Here is an 18,419-nt window from a genome sequence, read left to right as displayed (position 1 = left end):
TATAGGGGGGGAGTGGACATCCAAAATAAGAACTTGGGAATTCTATCTGTTCTTAATTATTTCCAGAATTTGAGTGCAGGTGTGTGACATTCCAATTTTACACGGTCATTTGGGAGGGGGGGCAGGGGGAAGGAACAAATCTTTACTTTTCATTTTCCATGTATTGAAAGGAACTGAAAAATGGCCTTGTTATAAAAATACAATCTTTAATTCACACGAACACAGCAAGCTGATTTTTCAAATCCAGAGGGAAATCTTAATTTCTGGTTATGTAATAATATTCTCCTTACTCTCCAAACGTATAACATTTCATAGCCCAAAAGAAGTACTTTGCTTTCCACTGTGCATGGATTCCAACTCTGCCAATAATCAGCACAGATAGCAAGTGAGAAAATACAAATGGCCAGTGAATGAAACCTAATCTATACAAGGTATCGAATAAAAACATTAGGAAAATGCAATTCAAAACCACAACGAGCTACCACACATCTCACACACTTAAGTACGGTTACCATCTAGGAAATAAAAAAGAATAAGTAGCTGTAGAGGTCTGGAAAAACTATATGGGAACTAAAACCATGCTATGACTGAAAAGGTATGGAAATTCCTTTAAAAGAAAAAAAAAGTAAACAGACTTACTATATTATACAACAATTCCGCTTGTGGCTATAAACCCAGAAGCAAAGACAGCAACCAAACAGGTAAGTTTGCGTACATAACTACACGGCATTACTCACCTAAAGTAAAAGGGAGAAGCAGGCCAAGTGCCCACTGGGAGGAACTTCTGGGATAGCATAGATGAAACATGGAGACTCTATGGTAAATACACCTATCACAAAAGCCGAACATTTTATGAGTTTCACATGAAAGGAGGTGCCTCAAAGAATCAAAGTCAGAAGCCGAGTGGTTAGTCCGAAGCACAGAGTTTGTGTTTCTGTGTGTGTGTCCAGAGCTGGGTTTTCAGGATGAAGAGATCTAACGGTAGAGGGTGATGTGCTTACACAATATGAATGGATAAATAATGCTTAACTATTGCCCTAAAAATTGTTAAGATGGTAAATTCTGTTTAACCAATTGTCAAGTTGGCAAATTCTGTGTATGTTACAGGAAGAAAACTGAAAACAAAATAAGAGATGAGACTGTGTCACTAATAAAAAAGAAGTCAAATAGGGTGCTGAATTGGATTCTAAAACAGAAAGTGGTTAATGAATCCCAGAAGCCTATAATTTCCTCAACTTTTATGTACCAATGTAAATTTTTTGGTTCTGATAAACACAATAGAGTGAAGTGAGATGCTATGTCAGGGCAATGCTACAACATACAAAGTCTCTCACCATCTCGGCAACGTTTCTGTAAATCTGACATGACTCCAAAGTAAATAGTTAAAAGTATTTTCAGAAGGTTAACAACTAAGAGGCGAAATGAAATCTCTGTACAGAAGACCAAGACAACACAAATAAATGTATTAGAGAAATTGGCAAACCACGCAGCATGAATTACACAAATAGAGATGTGACTTTTTTTTTTTTATTGCACTATTCATGGTTGACTCCTAGTCTCTCATCACCCACTAATTGCAAAAAGGGTTTTCTATGGCAGCAATATTTCCTTAATGATTCTGGGTGCACTCTTCACTGAGATCACAAATATTTCCTAGCACAGTTACTCTGCCAGCAAGTCTCTGATAAACTGATTATCGGTACGGTATGTGAGCATCCTGTTTCTAGCTGAGAGCTTGCAGCTGTGCTCAGTGGACTCCTGGGCAGTACAACTCAACCAAGCAGCCCTGACTCAGGACGGACCCCTTGCTCCAGCTGTGTGTTGCATATAAGGAGGGCACACTTCTGTCAACTGTCACTGAAAGTCGTGTTGAAATGCTGAGGTCATCGGGGGGAACAGCCTGAGAAACTAGAAGTGGGGAGCGAATGGTGAAAGCACTATGCTTCACGGGTGTCTAAATACCCTACAAATGACGTGGAAACAGTTTACTCAGAAAGCCAGCCTCAAATGACTTTTTACTTTCTCTCCCGGCCCAGCCATTTTTCTGCTCGCAGGTTAACTATGTCAAAACCAATACATAGTGGAGGCCCAGAGAAAAGCAGAAAACACAGATCTCTTCTAAGCACCCAGCACAGGGAGCATGACGTGGGGTAATGCATCTTAGCTCCTCCCTTTCTCCAGATGCCCAGGGGACCAGCAAGTGCAGGTGTGTGTGATGCTGTCACTCCCAGGTGCAGCTGGCATTGCCTTTCTCCATGACCCTTAAGGTCCACTGGTTTGCTAGCTTAATCCACAAATGGTTCTTCTTAATTTCACTGAAACCAACTTAACTTGATAGGAAGCACTTACGAGAGGGACTGTGCAGAGAGAAAGCAGCTTTGTTGTCTGGGTAAGAAAACACAGGACCCCTTTCAGGAAGCTACTGACACTCGGTAAGCAACACCGCCATCTAGTGGCGCCAGTGGTACACCACCAGGTCAAGAATCGAGGGCAAGACTCAATGGTTTTCGCTGTAAAATGGCACTTTTAATAAGCTAGTCTTCAGAGAACTTCATTTTCAAGAAACTGTTTTTCATCTCTCAAGTGCATAAATGGACTTTCTCAGCTCTTTGGGATAACGAATGAGGTATTTTGTTATTATTATTATTAATAAGCCTTCAAATTAATTCCCAGTTTTTAGATATGAAACACTTTGGGGAACCTGCCTCTGTACTTTTTTTTTTTTTCACTTTTTGAGTCACGACCAGTGATGCACAGGAATTACTCCTGGCGGTGCTCAGGGGACCCTATGGGATGCTGGGGATTGAATTCAGGTTGGCCGAGTGCAAGGCAAACGCCCTACCCGCTGAGCTATCACTCCAGCCCCACTCTTACGTTTCTTGTTCGGCAGCCAATACCCGATGTGTCAGTTTATAAAGGAAAAAAAAGCAAAACCCAACTACACACCAACTACTTTGTTTACTCACTTCCCTCTTTCGACTTTTACAGTCTACAGTGGTATTTGTACTTCACTTAAATTCCTACAGAAAAAAAAAAATCCATTAGAATGTGCCAATAATCAGTCACTGTCATCCCCGTTGCTCATCAATTTGCTCGAGCAGGCATCAGTAACGTCTCCATTATGAGACTTGTTACTGTTTTTGGCATATCAGATACGCCATGGGTAGCTTGCCAAGCTCTGCCATGCGGGCAGGATACTCTTGGTAGCTTGCCGGGCTCTCCAAGAGGGGCAGAGGAATCAAACCCGGTTGGCCGTATGCAAGGCAAATGCCCTACCCGCTGTGCTTATCGCTCCAGCCCATGCCAATAATAATTTTGCATAAATCACACAATCCAATTCTTATTATGACTATCCACAGTAGCAAGAGAGGAAACTGGTGTGAGGTGCGGGAATGCTGTTCTTAATGCACAATCAAGAAATTCTTCTCAAAGCTTTAATTCTCCTTTATATCCAGGTGTTGCAGTAAATGTCCATTCGATGACTTCTATGAGCATATAAACTAGAGTACTTAATGAAACACCTGAGTGAAAAGAATAAAGTTGTGAGAATAACATATTGTTAATAACCATAATCTCAAATCAACGTCTTTGTTATTACTGAAATTTCAAATTCTGGGTTAAGTGCTCTGCTCCATGTAATATCCACCATGGTTACTGATCTTGCTAATGAGTTCCTCTACTGCAACATTTTGGGGTATATGGCTGGAGGCACTCACGGATTCTAGAACGGATGAGTGTGACATGGTCATAACCATATATTCTTGGCAAACACTAAACTCGGTTAAGGATCTGAGGCAGATTCACGCTGTAGGAACGTCATGTGCAAGTGTAGAGTAAGAAGTGAAATGAACACGTTTTTAGATTGCATCTTATTGGGAGATATAACGGGATGTTTCCTATTCTGAAGGACATGACATTGTCCAGCAAAGCAAAATTTGAAGGATGTAGAAGTGTTGGAAACAGGAAGTCAGTGTTTTGCGGCTTGAACTGGGAGTGGGGGTGATGGCTCTTCTGAGAATGAGTCTTTTGCCATGACCTGCGGGCATCTCCTTCCCTCCCTGCCTCTCCCCGAGTCTGAAGCCGTCCTTTCTCAGACTCGGATCGACTGCATCTTTCACGCGATGCTACGACGCAGGACGTCCCTGAACCCGAAGCAACACGACATGTGAGGGGAGCCTCCCAGTGACTCAACACATGCCAAAAGTCATCTCCAAAAAAGTTTATTAGCATGATTAAAAACATTTTCTTGAATAATGACAGAAAGAATTTCTAAACATGAAAGAGTATCAGTGGCTATACCTTATAACCAATATTCGCGACTGAATGGGCAGTTTTATTGCCAGTCTTCCTTTTCGTATAAACAATCCGTAGTATGCATTGGTTTTGTTGGAGTCGGGACGATGACTCTGCCTGGGAACGAATCCCGACTGCGATTAAGTATAAAAAATATCTTCCATCGCTGGAATGTGACCTGCATTACTGAGTAGAGAGCGGATAAAAATCCTCGACGAGTTGCATTTTTGTGTTTTAAAAACATTCCTTTTACACACTACGAAGAAATAATTAGTATTTTGGCTTTTTTTTTAATTCCTACATGATATTTAGAACGGCAGCCCCCAAAGTTCCTCCCTCCACACAGTCGTGAATGCGGCCCCCTCTTCTCGGGTGGACATTCCTGGGGCAGACTGTGGAGACTTGGCCCCCCACCCCCCACTCCCCCGTCTACACCGGCTTGAGGACAAAGACCGCGTCGTCCAGCACGTAGTAGTCATTGTACATGTCGCCCTCACACAAGTACGGCAGTCTGGTGAAAGCTTCGATCACAAAACCAGCTTTTCGGAAGACTTCGGGCAGACTGTTCACTTGCTCTTCCCAATTCTGTCCCTTGATTTCCAAAATTTCTGATGGTTTCTCCCACTTGCCACCTACTAAAACAAATAGAAATATTCAGTTAAATTCTTGAACGGACAAGTCCTTTCAAGAGGGAAGTGGGGAGGAACAGTGTTTGCCCATGACCTGGCGTGTCAGGATGAATCATCCGTGAGGGGGACGGAGATAATGCACAGAGAACAGCGCAGGGACTGGCCGAAGCTCACGCGGTCTGGCCGAAGCTCACGCGGTTAGTGAGAATAGCAGCGTGGTCATCCCCGGGCCCTCCAGCCCTGAGGCCCAGAGCATTATCTTCTCTGCCAGAGTTTTGGGCATTACCTCCCTGAGGCTGACTGTGAGGGTGCTTGACCGGTTTTGGAAAATTGGTTGACTGAGTATCAGAACAGATAAGCCCAGAGTAACACATTTGAAGAAGGTTTCGAATGAGGGTTTTAAATAAGACCTTATAGTAAGTGTTTTATTATAATAAGACACTGCTGATGAGGAAATGCGTGCAACGTATTAACCAGAGAATTATCGGACTGAAAATAAAAACTGGATATTTAAGGATCTGAATGTATAGGAACAGCACCAGTGAGGGTTTTTGTTTCTTTCTCTTTTAGGGAAACTCATCTACCCCCCACCCCAACTGATTAGAACAATTTCATGAAAATTGCTGAACCGAAAGCTTTAACATTAGAATGAATGACTCAACTAACTTTTCTCCTATGTGACTGAAGACTATGGTGGCCATTTCCAAACCTACGAGCATCAGATACCCAAGATAGTCGGGGGGTCTAGACGGAGGGGACAGAGCAGATAAAGTCTTTTAAGGACGAGACACGCCAAGCAGTGACTGCACAGGACACCAACACAAATGGTATATGTATGCCATTATACATGGGCAAGTGTGTATAAATCTATAGAGACAAATATATATATATGTGTTTTGGTTTTTGGGTCACACCCAGAGATGCTCAGGGGTTACTCCTGGCTCTGTACTCAGGAATTATTCCTGGTGGTGCTTGGGGGACCCTATGGGACGCCGGGGATTGAACTCAAGTTGGCCGAGTGCAAGGCAAACGCCCTCCCCACTGTATTATCACTTCAGCCAAAAAAAAAAATTAATTTTAAACATGACAGTAATCCAAAATAATATTATAAGCATTTTACGACATTAGGAGGAAAATGTATTCCTGGCTTACGGGCCACTCTTAGTCAGGAACACGGGCAGGTTTCTCGTTCCTTCTCATGGGCGCCTGAGCCCTCGGGAAGTCCTGCCCGCGGGCACAGGGACTGAGCAGAGTGGCCGCCTGGGCAGGCGGGGACAGCACTGACGGCCGTGAGCTGGGCCCTCTATCAGCGACACTGGGACGCTCCTCTTGGCACCACACACGCCTGACCCCCCTCTCGCCGCCGAGCTGCGGCCCCGCGTCTCCACTAAGGCCCCTTTGGCTCAGGCTGGGCCACCGCAGTCTCGGCTGCTTCTGAGCGGCAGGAGGGGGAAGGGCCCAGGAAGTGCCCACAAGTCTGTTTCACAGCACACGGGGCAAGGGGCAACGCAAAACTAGGATGTGACTCATTAGTGCCACGACTTACTCCCAGCTGCCCCGTGACGCCCCTCCAGCTCTCTGCCTGGACACGGAGACGCTCCCATCAGCGGCTGCAGCACGAGGCACACGGCAGGCACAGGACCTGCCACTGACCTGCTCTGGGGACTTAAATCCGAACCGCCCACCGGACCACACGTCCTGCTCCCGGAACCTGTGCTGCACGGGAATCAAAGCCTTGCCCAACACCCCTCACGGCCCCGAGGGCCTGCGAAACCCACGAAGCATGCACCCGACACACACACACGTTGCACATGGTCCGTCCCCGGCCTCCTGCACGGTGGCCCAAGCCCGCCAGGAGTGATCCCTGCCTGCGGAGCCAGGAGCGACCCCTGAGCACCGCCAGCTGTGGCCCAAACACAAACCAAAAACTGTGCTCCAAGCTAAAATCTCAACTCGGAATGATGAAATTGGGTTACAAACCATCTTTACACAACTTCAAAAAGTTCCTGATTATGGTTCCGTAAGAAGAGTTCCTCTTCAGTTCTTCCTTTAAAATTAAAAAAAAAAAAAAAAAAAGCCAGCTCTTGAAATACGTGAGAGCTCCTGGGCGCGCCCAGAAGGACGAACGCCATGGGCACGGCCAGGATCATCGTGGGTCTGAAAATCAACCTGATTCTGTTTCACATTGGTAAGACTTCTTATTTCAATCCATCGCTGTTATTTGCCTTATGGATTTATGACCTAATCCTCACGGGTTGATTTTTAAATGTGTAAGAGTATAGGGGCTGGAGCGATAGGACAGCGTGCATTACACTTTGCACTCGGCCAACCTGGGTTCGATTCCCAGCATCCCATATGGTCCCCTGAGCACCACCAGGAGTGATTCGTGAGTTTATGAGCCAGGAGTAACCGCTGTGCATCGCCGGGTGTGACCCAAAAACAAAAACAAAAAAAAATGTGTAACAGTACAGAAACTTAGGTAGTAAGCTTCCTTTCTGTTCAAATGAAACAGTTAACAAAAATATAACTGGGAAAAACTCACTTTGAACACTCCCTCCGATGCTGCTATGCTGCTAGAGAGAGGAGCATATCCCGGGGGGCTGGGAGGTTCCTTAAAGTCACATGTGCTTCTTGTCCACAATTTGGCTCTTAATGGAGGAGACTCACCCCGCGTGCCACAGGCGAGAAACAAACACTGGCAGAGTATTTTCAAAGAACAGCGTTTCTGAGAAGCTGGATTTCTGCAAATTTTTTTAAAGTGCTTGTAAAAATTCAAAACTGCCAAGGCTTCTTTCAGAGAAAAAGTATGTCCGCTTTTGTAGCTGGCCTTTGTTTCGGAGCCCCAGCTGGCTGTGCGCGGGGCTTACCCCTGGCTCTGCGCTCAGGGGGACCATCCGTGATGTTGGGGGATCAAAACTGGGTCTGCTTTACCCACTTTCCTACCTCTCCAACCCCTGGAGTGATTTATTTTTCTCTTGGGGGGAGGGTGAGAATTTTTTAGTCATTTGTGGGGGTGGTCGTTTGTGCTCCTTTAAATGGTGGGTTATTTTTTCTGAAATTTAACTGGTGCTATTCTTTTTTTTTTTTTTTTTTTCTTTTTGGGTCACACCCGGCGATGCTCAGGGGTCACTCCTGGCTCTGCACTCAGGAATTACCCCTGGCCCTGCTCAGGGGACCATATGGGATGCTGGGAATCAAACCCAGGTCGGCCATGTGCAAGGCAAACGCCCTACCTGCTGTGCTATCACTCCAGCCCCTAACTGGTGCTATTTTAAAGGAGCTTTTGAGAGTTGTGTTGTGATATGGGGCCGGAGTGCTAGCACGGCGGGGAGGATGCTTGCCTCTCATGCAACTGATCCAGGCTCAATCCCCGACACCTCAGAGGGTCCCCTCGAGAGCTCTGCCAGGAGTGAGCCCTGGGCATAGACGAGGTGCAGCCCCAAAACCAGTCAAATTAAAATGAAAACCCTCTCCTCTCTCAGAGAGGCCTTTTCATAGGAACTGGCGGTGGCGTGACGAGTCACCCCAACTTCCCCTTTCTGTGCAGATATTACTTAACTGGCCGAGTGGGAACAGCGGGGTCCTCGAGGGCCTGCGCGCTCTCAGGAAACCGCTAGCTGCGAATTTCACAGGAGGAGCGAGATAGGAACTGTCCAGATTGCCAATACCTGGTTTTCCCCAGGGCCTCGGTTCTCGGGGGACATGTGGAAAGTCAACTCTCTTTTTAAAACTGACAAAACGGGGCTGGACAGCGCAGCGCGGGGAGGGTGCCTGCCCCACACACGGCCGACCCGGGTTTGATCCCCGGCCCCCCATCTGGTTCCCCGAGCTCCATAGGAGTCACTGCTAAGTGAAGAGCCAGAAGTAACCCCTGAGCACTGTCAGGCGTGGCCCCCAAACTAAAATAAAACAAAATAAAATTCTGATGAAGGCCGTGAGCTAGAGAGCCCGTGGGCCCCCTCTGCTGGCCCCTGGCAGGCCAATTCCTTTCACATTTCCACCCGCTGTCCACGGCCCAGCATTTCCCTGTACCCGTGGGGAGACGAGGTTGCGTGGGAAAGGCGAGTTCGCTCTACCAGCCCCGGGGCGGCTTCTTGCAGCTGCTTTAGAAGCTCCCGGTTCACCTCACAGGACAGTTACTAAAATCAAAACACGGTCAGGCTCGATGTGCCTCGTCACTTCGAATCCCTCTTCTGCTTTGGGCGAGGACCTTGGAGAAGGACTTTGTCAGGGAGAAACCCTGGTCTGCAGCTTAAGCAACAAGGGGGGTTGGACAAAGTCCGACAAATAAGGCCATTGGCAGACGAGTACCAGAGGGTCAGGCAGTCACGGCTGCAAACAGAGTTCATCTGTCTCAACCAGCAGCCCTTCACACGGAGTCTCTCCTGGCCCCCAAGGAGAAGGTGTTTCCCGACCGTAAATTCCTGGGGGTGGGGCGGGGGTGGGGGGCTCCCCAGTTTCGTGGACCTCTGGGATTAGGAGGCCTCGGTGGGGACCCAACTTCCATAGCCCAGAGCGTGGCGCTGTCACAATGCAGAGCGGACGGTCCCGCCTGGCCGTGTCTCCACCGCCCTGCCGGGAGGCCCGGGCTGTCGGAAACGGAGCGGCTTCTGGGAGGGGCTTGGCACGCCTCCCCCGAGCAGACACCCCTGTGCTCCGGGGCTCCCCCTCTCGCATCCCCGCAGCCGCACAGGTAAATGGTATCACCCCCCTTTTGCTAGTAAGAAAACTGAGAGGCACAGATCAGAGCTGGACACCCCCAAGGCGGGCCCCCAACTCGAGTGGGTGGTCTCGGTCAGGATATACGTCCAGCTGCCGGGGCCACACAGCAGCGTGCAGGGGGCAGGAGCCAGCAGGAACCAAAGGCGCCACAGGCTGCCCCGGGCTCCGACCACGGGCTCTGCCCCTGGGCGCACCTCTTGCCTTTGACAATAGTCCCCACAGGGCCGACCAAGTTCCAGCAGGCACCACTGAGCACTGCCACAACCCCCGAGTAGCCCGACAAGCCAAAACTCGCTCCTGCCCCGGGCCCAGTCGCGGGCAGTGACCCGCGCTGCCCACGGCCATGGTGACCGCCTCAACCCCCGAATGTGGGCTCCCTCCTCTGCTCCCGCTGAGTCTGCGGGACGCTCCATGGAGCTGTCCCCAGGTGCCAGGCCTCGCTGTGAAGCAGAGGCAGGGCGGGGACTGGCGGTCCCGTGGGAGCTGGCGCAGGAGCGAGGGACGGGCAGGTCGCTGCCCTTGGGGACATCCTGCTAACCGCGTGCTCGGGCCCCGCACAGGCGCTGCCGGCCAGTGCACCGTCTCCGTCTCCCAGCCTCCCTACCTCGAGGTGGACTACACGCAAGAGGCCGTAATCATGGAGTGCTCCTTTGACACCTCGGGGTGCCCCCCGGAGCCCCCAGCCAGCCTGTGGTTTCGCTACGGTGCGCAGCAGACCGAGAGCCTGTGTGAGAAGGGATGCCAGGGTGACAGATTCACCGAGAAGAAGAACATGGCCGAGAAGCAGGTTTCCCTCACGGTGAGCAAGCCGACCCCCAACGACAGCGCCATCTACATCTGTGGCATCGCCTTCACGGCGTCGGTGGACCCAGGGGCGAAGCGGACAGGCAACGGGACCCTGCTGGCGGTAAGAGGTCTGTCAGCTGGGGTCTGATGCTCTCCTTAAACGCACGGCTCTACCGGGATGCAGAGACCAGGGGAGAAAGCTGCCGACGGGATGGGCAGAGCCTGAGCCCAGCCAACATGAGGGTTAGATTAAAGAACCACCGGGGGGAGGGGGGGGCTAGAGCGATAGCACAGCGGGGAGGGTGTTTGCCTTGCACACGACCGACCCGGGTTCAATTCCCAGCATCCCATATGGTCCCCTGAGCACCGCCAGGAGTAATTCCTGAGTGCATGAGCCAGGAGTAACCCCTGTGCATCGCTGGGTGTGACCCATAAAGCAATGATGATGATGATGATGATGATGATAATAATAATAATAATAATAATAATAAAACCACTGGCCCCATCTCCGAACCTCGAGAAAGGCACTCAGGCTTATGTCAGGCGCTGGATTCTCTCCCCATGCCCAGTGTAGTGAGTGGTGAGACAGACCGAGCCCTAAGGGACACTGCGGCTCCCAGCACCTTGCTCGGGAACCGGCCCCAGTGACTGGACCACCCAGAACAAAGCCCTGAGGAAGCACAGTGATGGGGATCAGGCTAAGGAAAACGCCCACGCTGGAGAGTGCCAAAACGCAGGGAGCGGTGCCGGAGGGGCAGAAGGCCCGGGACAATGTTCCCAGGGCTGAGCACCCACAAGCCTAGCTAAGTCCCAGAAGCAAACACTTTCAGGAGAGACGGGACTGTGAGGGAAGGAGCCAGGTGGTTCTGGGGAGGAAGACCGTCACTCCTTCCCTTTTATTTGGGCCTCCTTTGCTGAAAAGCGCTAGCAATGCAGCTCAGTGGTAAAACACCTGCCTTGTATGTAGGAGGCCTTGAGTCTGACCCCTGGCAGCACAGAAACAAAAAGCCAGGGAGAAGTCTTGTGCTATTATCCCTACTGTTTATTACCAGGAGGCTTTTAGTAAGTTTTTGATACCCCTCAATGTTATTTTTCCCTGTGAATTATAACTGTTAAAATGTATAAAACACTTTTAACCATGCCTGGTTCACACAGCAAGTACTCATAAGTGTTATTACAAATATTAAAACATACAACTTTGAAGATTTGTAGCTCATGCTGAATTAGTTATGTATAAGAAATATTAGTCCAAAGAAACCCAGGTAGTTAAAAGAGGGCCTGCAAGTCTTTATGAAAAAGAGGTTTTGTTTTTATTTGGGGGCCACACCGAGCAGTGCTCAGGGTCTGTGGTGCCTGGGATCAAGCCGGGTCCTATTCCTGTGCTCAGCCACTGAATTCTCTCCAAGACTCAAGAAGAGATCGTCTGGGGGCTGGAGCGATAGCAGGTAGGGTGTTCGCCTTGCATGCAGCAGACCCAGGTTCGAATCCCAGCATCCCATATGGTCCCTGAGCACTGCCAGGAGTAATTCCTGGGTGCAGACCGAGGAGTACCTCCTGTGCATGGCCAGGTGTGACCCAAAAAGAAAAAAAAAAAAGAAGAGATTGTCTTTAAAGCATCAAAGTACAGTGGAGATAAACATGGCTACTTCCTGCCTTTTCTACAGAGTTCCTAATTTAGCCTTTGAAGTGTTTTTTTAAAGTTTAGAGATATGGCTGGTTAGCTAATCTTACAACAAAACTATATATTGTATAAGCTGGGTTCACAGGATAAGCATCTGTAGAACATTTATTTTAAAATCACCAGCTACTCAAATTACATTTGTAAACCGAACTGTATTTGTATAGGTAGTGCATATTATTTTCTCCCTACCTGGAGTACAGGAGACTACCTGCAAGGAGGAATACATCCAGAATGTGGAAATGGATTCACTAGTTCTACTTCTAGAACATTATTAGAAAGACGGGTGGCATGTGATAACGGCTGTCTTTTAAGCACACAGTTAAGTACCGTAAAATCCTCCTGAACAGCCATCCTGGGTTCCTTAGCAGACAGCGCTACTCAATCATGCACACGGTTCGAGATTATTACAGCCTTAACAAACTTTGGGGGAATATGTCAGCTCCGTATACAAATTCTTGGTGACCTTGTATACCACTGCTACCAAAGGAAATAGAAAACATCATTGAACAAACTCTTCCTACAATTTTTTTTTTTATATATATATAAAGGCTTTATATAAAAGGTGATTCTTGGGGCTGGAGTAGTAGTACAGCACGTAGGGCATTTGTCTTGCACTCAGCAGAACTGGGTTTGATCCCAGGCACCCATATGGTTCTCCGGGCCCTGCCAGGAGTGATCCCTGAGCAGAAACAGGAAGTAAGCCCTGAGTACCGCCAGGGGTGGTCCCAAAACTGAAAAATCAACGGGGATTCTTAGGATTATATTGCACTGTCATCGCACTGTCGTCCCGTAGTTCATCAATTTGCTCGAGCAGGCACCAGTAAGGTCTCCATTGTGAGACTTGTCATTACTGTTTTTGGCATATCGAATATGTCACGGGTAGCTTGCCAGGCTCTGCCGTGTGGGCGGGATACTCTCGGTAGCTTGCCGGGCTCTCCAAGAGGGGCGGAGGAATCAAACCCGGGTCGGCCTCGTGCAAGGCAAATGCCCTACCTGCTGTGCTATCGCTCCAGCCCAGGATTATATTAAGTAATATTATATCTTAGGACCTTTCTGGTTTTAAAATCGTGTTCTTTTTAAAAATGTAATAAGTTTTAAAAAGTGATGTACTGGTTGTAACAACTAACATACCTAGAATAAATGTAAAGAAGTGATGTACTGGCTTTAAGTACTAGTATAGCTAAGTGTGTCTGGAACCGGGAGACCCTGAATCCACCCTTCTGTGAAGAACCAAGAGGAGTGAGTCTGTGTTACCTCTAGCGTGACGCTATGCTTGACACATATATTTGCATTAATGTGTTTCAATGCTGACTCCTGTTCTTAACTGGTTTTGTGTAATTTCCAAAGACACTAAGATTCTCAGCAAGAGCATGCAGAGTTTCCTGATAGCTGTCTTAGCGCTGCTCTCTGTCTACATCGCCGGCATGACTGTGGTCTTCATCATCCTGCCCAAAGTAAGTGCAATCTTCGCACCTTGCCCGTCCCAGAATACTGTCTTCGGAAAACGATTTCCATCCCCCCAGATGTGTGGGTGTCAGAAAGAACTCCTCTAACTTGCACCTCCCTTTGCATCTAAGAGGTCTACAGAAAACACACACACACACACACACACACACACACTCTCTCTCTCTCTCTCTCTCTCTCTCTCTCTCTCTCTCTCTCTCTCTCTCTCTCTCTCTCTCTCTCTCTCCAAATTTGAATCACCAAAATTACTGACCAGAACACACCATTTCTAGTGTTTTCTCTGTAAAACAAAGGAACAGTAGGAGTCCACTCTGTGTGACACTGTCCCATGCTGCTTTCTGCTGAGGGAGATGGAGAATGCTTTCTGTTATCTAACAAAGGCCTGAGAACAGACTCTCAGAGTGTCAGAGGGCCAGCAGTGATTACAGGCTCTCTTAAAATATTTTTCACGGGCAGTTCCTGAGGAGCATCTCTGGCTGTTTCTATGGTACACATCAGAGTACAGGTGTGTTATGTGAATTCCAGTATATGAAGTTCACTGGCAGAGTCCACGTTTTACATGTAAAAGATCCCAGTTCAATCCCTGCACCAAGCATACAGAAAATACCATACAGTCCCAACAAATCTGAGTTGTTATTTTATTAATGAATGCATCTCAAAAAATGACATGAGGGGGCTGGAGCGATAGCACAGCGGGTAGGGCGTTTGCCTTGCACGCGGCCGACCCAGGTTCGATTACCAGAATCCCATATGGTCCCTTGAGCACCACCAGGAGTAATTCTTGAGTATATGAGCCAGGAGTGACCCCTGTGCATCACTGGGTGTGACCCAAAAAGCAAAAAAAAAAAAAAGACATGAAAGTTACTGGCTCCATTTATCACCTAAATATTTTGTTAGTTTAATCTTATTCAGGCAGGAGGGATCCACGAGACAACAGACAACAGTGTTGAGTCATATGTGTATTGAAATGTCATATGTGTTTTCTTTCCTCTTGACAGACAAAATCTAAGTGTCAAAGAAACAAAGAAACAGAAGACTCACAAAAGGTACAGGACAAATGTTGTAAAGTATCTTTTAAACTGTGATCAGCCATAACTATTAAATATCCTAAATATTAAAAACAAAAACCACAGAGAACAACATGGTAGATAGTATCTACTATTGAAAAACTCACAGAAAGTCTTAAGAAGTAAGCTGTGATTTAAAGTTGGTCGTTTTCAACCACAAATTCTACTTAATATATTCAATATGAGTTAATTTTAGGTACCTGAAATATGCTGGTGGGGAGAGTCTTGAGCTTTATGGCAAAAAAGAAAAGCCCCAAAGATGTGCATTCATACAGTTATGCAATTATTGCACTAAGAGAGACTTATTTTTCTCAAATTTCCAGAAAATGAGTGCTCGGCGCATTTTTCAGGAAATTGCTCAAGAACTATATAATAAAAGACACATGGAAACAAGCCATCCACCTGTGAGTACAATACGTCAAAAAGATGTAATGCAGTTATAAAACATGTTTGGCTAAAGTTACTAGACTGCCAACAAGCTGTCAATGATCAAGTTTTCTTTTATGAGAGACAAAAAGATTTTCACAAAATGACAAAGAACATCTGATACAACAGTAACCAGAGATCGGGCTGGCATCTTCCAGGCATACGCAGGAAACAGGCACCATTTTTAATAATGAAAAGGATCCTTCTTGTAAATTAAAGGAACAGTGGCGGCTTCCCAGGCGTGCGTCTAATCTGGGCTTGGTCCCTGGCAACACACACACACACACACACACACACACACACACACACACACACACACACACACACACACACACACACACACACACACACACACACACACACACACACACACACACACACACACACACACACACACACACACACCCTGGCACAACATTCCCATATATACCCACCCCCTGCCTCCCAGCACTTTCAGGAGGGACACCTGAGCATGTCAGGAGTCAGCCCTGAGCAGACCTGGCCGTGGCTCAAAAAATTCAAACACAAACAAAGGAGCTGCCTTGTACTAAACAGCTTACATTCAGCAGAAGTTGCAAGCGCTTATGGCTCATATTATATAGAAAATATTACTTGCCACAAAAAAAGCAACAATGAATTTGCAATAGGAAACCATCTAATGAATATTAAAAAACAAGTATTTCTTGGAGGCCAGGGGTATGATCTGAGGTACGACACTGCATATGTTAAGGCCATGAGCCTATCCTCAGTAAACCCCCCCCCACACACACACACACAATTTTTCTTCAGCCTCTAGGTTTGGAATGTCAGAAGGAATATGTCCACATTACGTCTAATACACTCTCATTCTGGCAGTGTTTCTGTAAAGCTCTTTATAAACAGGCCCTTCAACCATGATGCTGTTTAGAGTCGGACTCGTCCCCATGCCCCTGGATCAAGCCCTGGGCCAGTAAAGGTCTTTCTCCCCAGAAAAGGTGCGGTTTGGGTTGGGGTGGGGGATTGGTGTCTGGGCCACGCCCAGTGGTGCTCAGGGGTTACTCCTGGCGGGTTCAGGGGACTCTATGGGGTGCCAGGGACCAAACGGCATCAGCTGCATGCAAGGCAAATGCCCTACCTGCCATTCTATCTCTCTGGCCCCACGGCATGTTTAAGGATCCAAATTTTAGAAAGAACAAACAAGCAAGAAATAGGTCCCCCACTGTGAAACCAGGAGTGCAGAGCTGGAACCAGCCAGGCTGGTGATGAGTGATGTTTTTTTCTGTAAGGGGGGGGCAGGAGGTTTAGGAAACTCTCATCTAACCAAGTCATTTCCTCCTTCCTTATGTGTAAGCACATAAGGGCGCAACCGAATTACTTAAGAGGCCGCCTGGAAAGATGATAAATTCACACTCTGACTTATTGAGGCCAGGGAATCTTTTTCAGCAGAGACAAAGGTCATTGTCTTGGTGACAGAACAAGGAAGAACTGTGGCAAGTCTAAGGCACAATGTGACTTAGATGTGACAATGGCATCTAACAACAAGATCAAATGTCAGTCGCATCACACTCTAAATATCCCAGTACTTGCGTGTGAGACCAGGGCTGCCTGGACAGTGTAAAGGGCTGGAGAGAAGACGTCTGGCACTCGGGCGCCCGGGGGGTGCTGGGGGGGGGAGGCGGGAAGGACACAGGGAGCCAGTGGGCCCGAGGCACTGCTGACCCTGAGAAGCACCTGGCTGAGAACTGCCAGGAGTATCTCCGGGGCCCCCTGAGCACTGCCTGGGAGACTGAAAAAACGCCCATGTCAGATTCGATATGCCAAAAACAGTAACAACAAGTCTCACCATGGAGACGTTACTGGTGCCCGCTCGAGCAAATCGATGAACAACGGGACGACAGTGCTACAGTGCTGCAGTGACTGAATTTTAAAAGATTCGAAGGCAAGACCTGTATCCTAGTTAACACTGTTTTTATTTTTCATTTTTTGGGCCGCACCCTGCTGTGCTGGGGACTTACTCGTGGCTTTGCATTCAGGGATCACTCCTGGTATGCCTGGGGGACCTGACGTGGTGTCTGGGACTGAATCCAGATTGGGCGTGTCCCAGCCAAGCACCCCGCCCGCTATCGAACCACATAACTGGATGTGGGATGGCAGGACGTTGGGTTTACAGTAAAATTTCTCTATGGTTAAAGAAAAAAAAAAAGGGATTACTGGAAGGCTAGCTGGGACCCAGAAGGCAAGAGAGTAAAGCAGTTTACCCGCTGCTCACAGCACGGTGTCACTGCGCTGGAACCTTAAACATGGCTTATTATTTACTACCGCAGGACAGAGACAACACCTATGAAAACAGAAGTGCGCTTTCCAAGTACGAAAGACCGTAGGAAGGTTTTAATTTTCAATCAAGTCATCAGAAATCCAACTGCAAACATAACGGCAATTATTAACGGACATACGCCCATGAGGACTTTAAACAATTCACTGGAAATGGAAAAAGCACCTGGCTGTACGCAGAATGAATATAAGGCATCTCTAACAGTAATTACCGAAACCCAACAAAACACAACCAAAAATCATGCCTGAATTTGCCGGAAAACTTCTGAGGAGCTTTTTAAAAAAATTTAAGGACTCGGGGCCGGAGCAATAGCACAGCGGGTAGGGCATTTGCCTTGCACGCAGCCGACCCGGGTTCGATCCCCGGCATCCCATATGGTCCCCCAAGCACTGCCAGGAGTAATTCCTGAGTGCAAAGCTAGGAGTAACCCCTGTGCATCGCTGGGTGTGACCCAAAAAGAAAAAAAAAATTTTAAGGACTCTTCAAAGACTTTCATATTTGCTGTTTCACCCACATGGGTGCATGGTGACATCCCCAACAAGGCCAAGAATGAAGTTCTATTATATGACTCAGTCTCAAGGAGAATCATCTTTATGGGCCATAGAACTGGCGCACAATTAGACTACATGGGAGGGAAGGGGAGTGCAAAGGTCGAAACCTGAGTTAAAGGAAATCATCTTGGAAAGTACCAAGGGGACCGGAGTGATAGTACCATGGGTAGGGCGCTTGCCTGGCACGCACCCAACCTCAGGCTCAATCCCCGGCACCCCTGTGGTCCCTGAGCCTGCCAGGAGTGATCAATGGACACAGAGCCAAGAGTCAGTCTTGAGCACCACCGCCAGGGGTGGCCCGTCAGGGTGTGGTCAATGGGCAAAGGTATAACACACATCTTCCTGCCGGAGTCTGTGACATAACCAGCCTCACACTAAGTCACAGAAAGCGAGCCAAGGATGTAACGGCCGAGATGATAAAGTGAGAATATGAAAGCTAAGGAAATAGGAGCTGAAGCAATATAGTATAGCGGGTAGGGCGTTTGCCTT

At 47.9% G+C, this 18,419-nt stretch overlaps 2 protein-coding genes across 3 annotated transcripts in view; one reads left to right on the top strand and one right to left on the bottom strand.

Moving 5' to 3' along the window:
* Nucleotides 1-4,204: 4,204 nt before the first annotated feature.
* METTL9 (methyltransferase like 9) overlaps nucleotides 4,205-18,419 on the bottom strand; it is a 46,616-nt gene continuing 32,401 nt past the window's right edge. The window contains exon 5 of one of the 2 annotated variants that reach the window (XM_055136903.1): nucleotides 4,205-4,925. In XM_055136903.1, coding sequence (XP_054992878.1) covers nucleotides 4,723-4,925 — 203 coding nt within the window. In that variant the 3' untranslated portion in view covers nucleotides 4,205-4,722. Of the gene's footprint in view, nucleotides 4,929-18,419 lie in introns of both variants that reach the window. The other variant, XM_055136902.1, reaches the window with a different exon arrangement.
* On the top strand, nucleotides 7,053-18,412 carry IGSF6 (immunoglobulin superfamily member 6). The gene is made up of 6 exons (XM_012931720.2): nucleotides 7,053-7,110; nucleotides 10,205-10,558; nucleotides 13,459-13,565; nucleotides 14,574-14,621; nucleotides 14,966-15,046; nucleotides 17,372-18,412. The coding sequence occupies exons 1-6, from the start codon at nucleotides 7,053-7,055 to the stop codon at nucleotides 17,426-17,428; spliced, it is 705 nt and encodes a 234-aa protein (XP_012787174.2). The 3' UTR covers nucleotides 17,429-18,412.

This window comes from Sorex araneus, chromosome 4, assembly GCF_027595985.1.
Source record: "Sorex araneus isolate mSorAra2 chromosome 4, mSorAra2.pri, whole genome shotgun sequence".
Lineage (NCBI taxonomy): Eukaryota > Metazoa > Chordata > Mammalia > Eulipotyphla > Soricidae > Sorex > Sorex araneus.
This window is presented reverse-complemented; position numbering and strand designations above follow the sequence as displayed.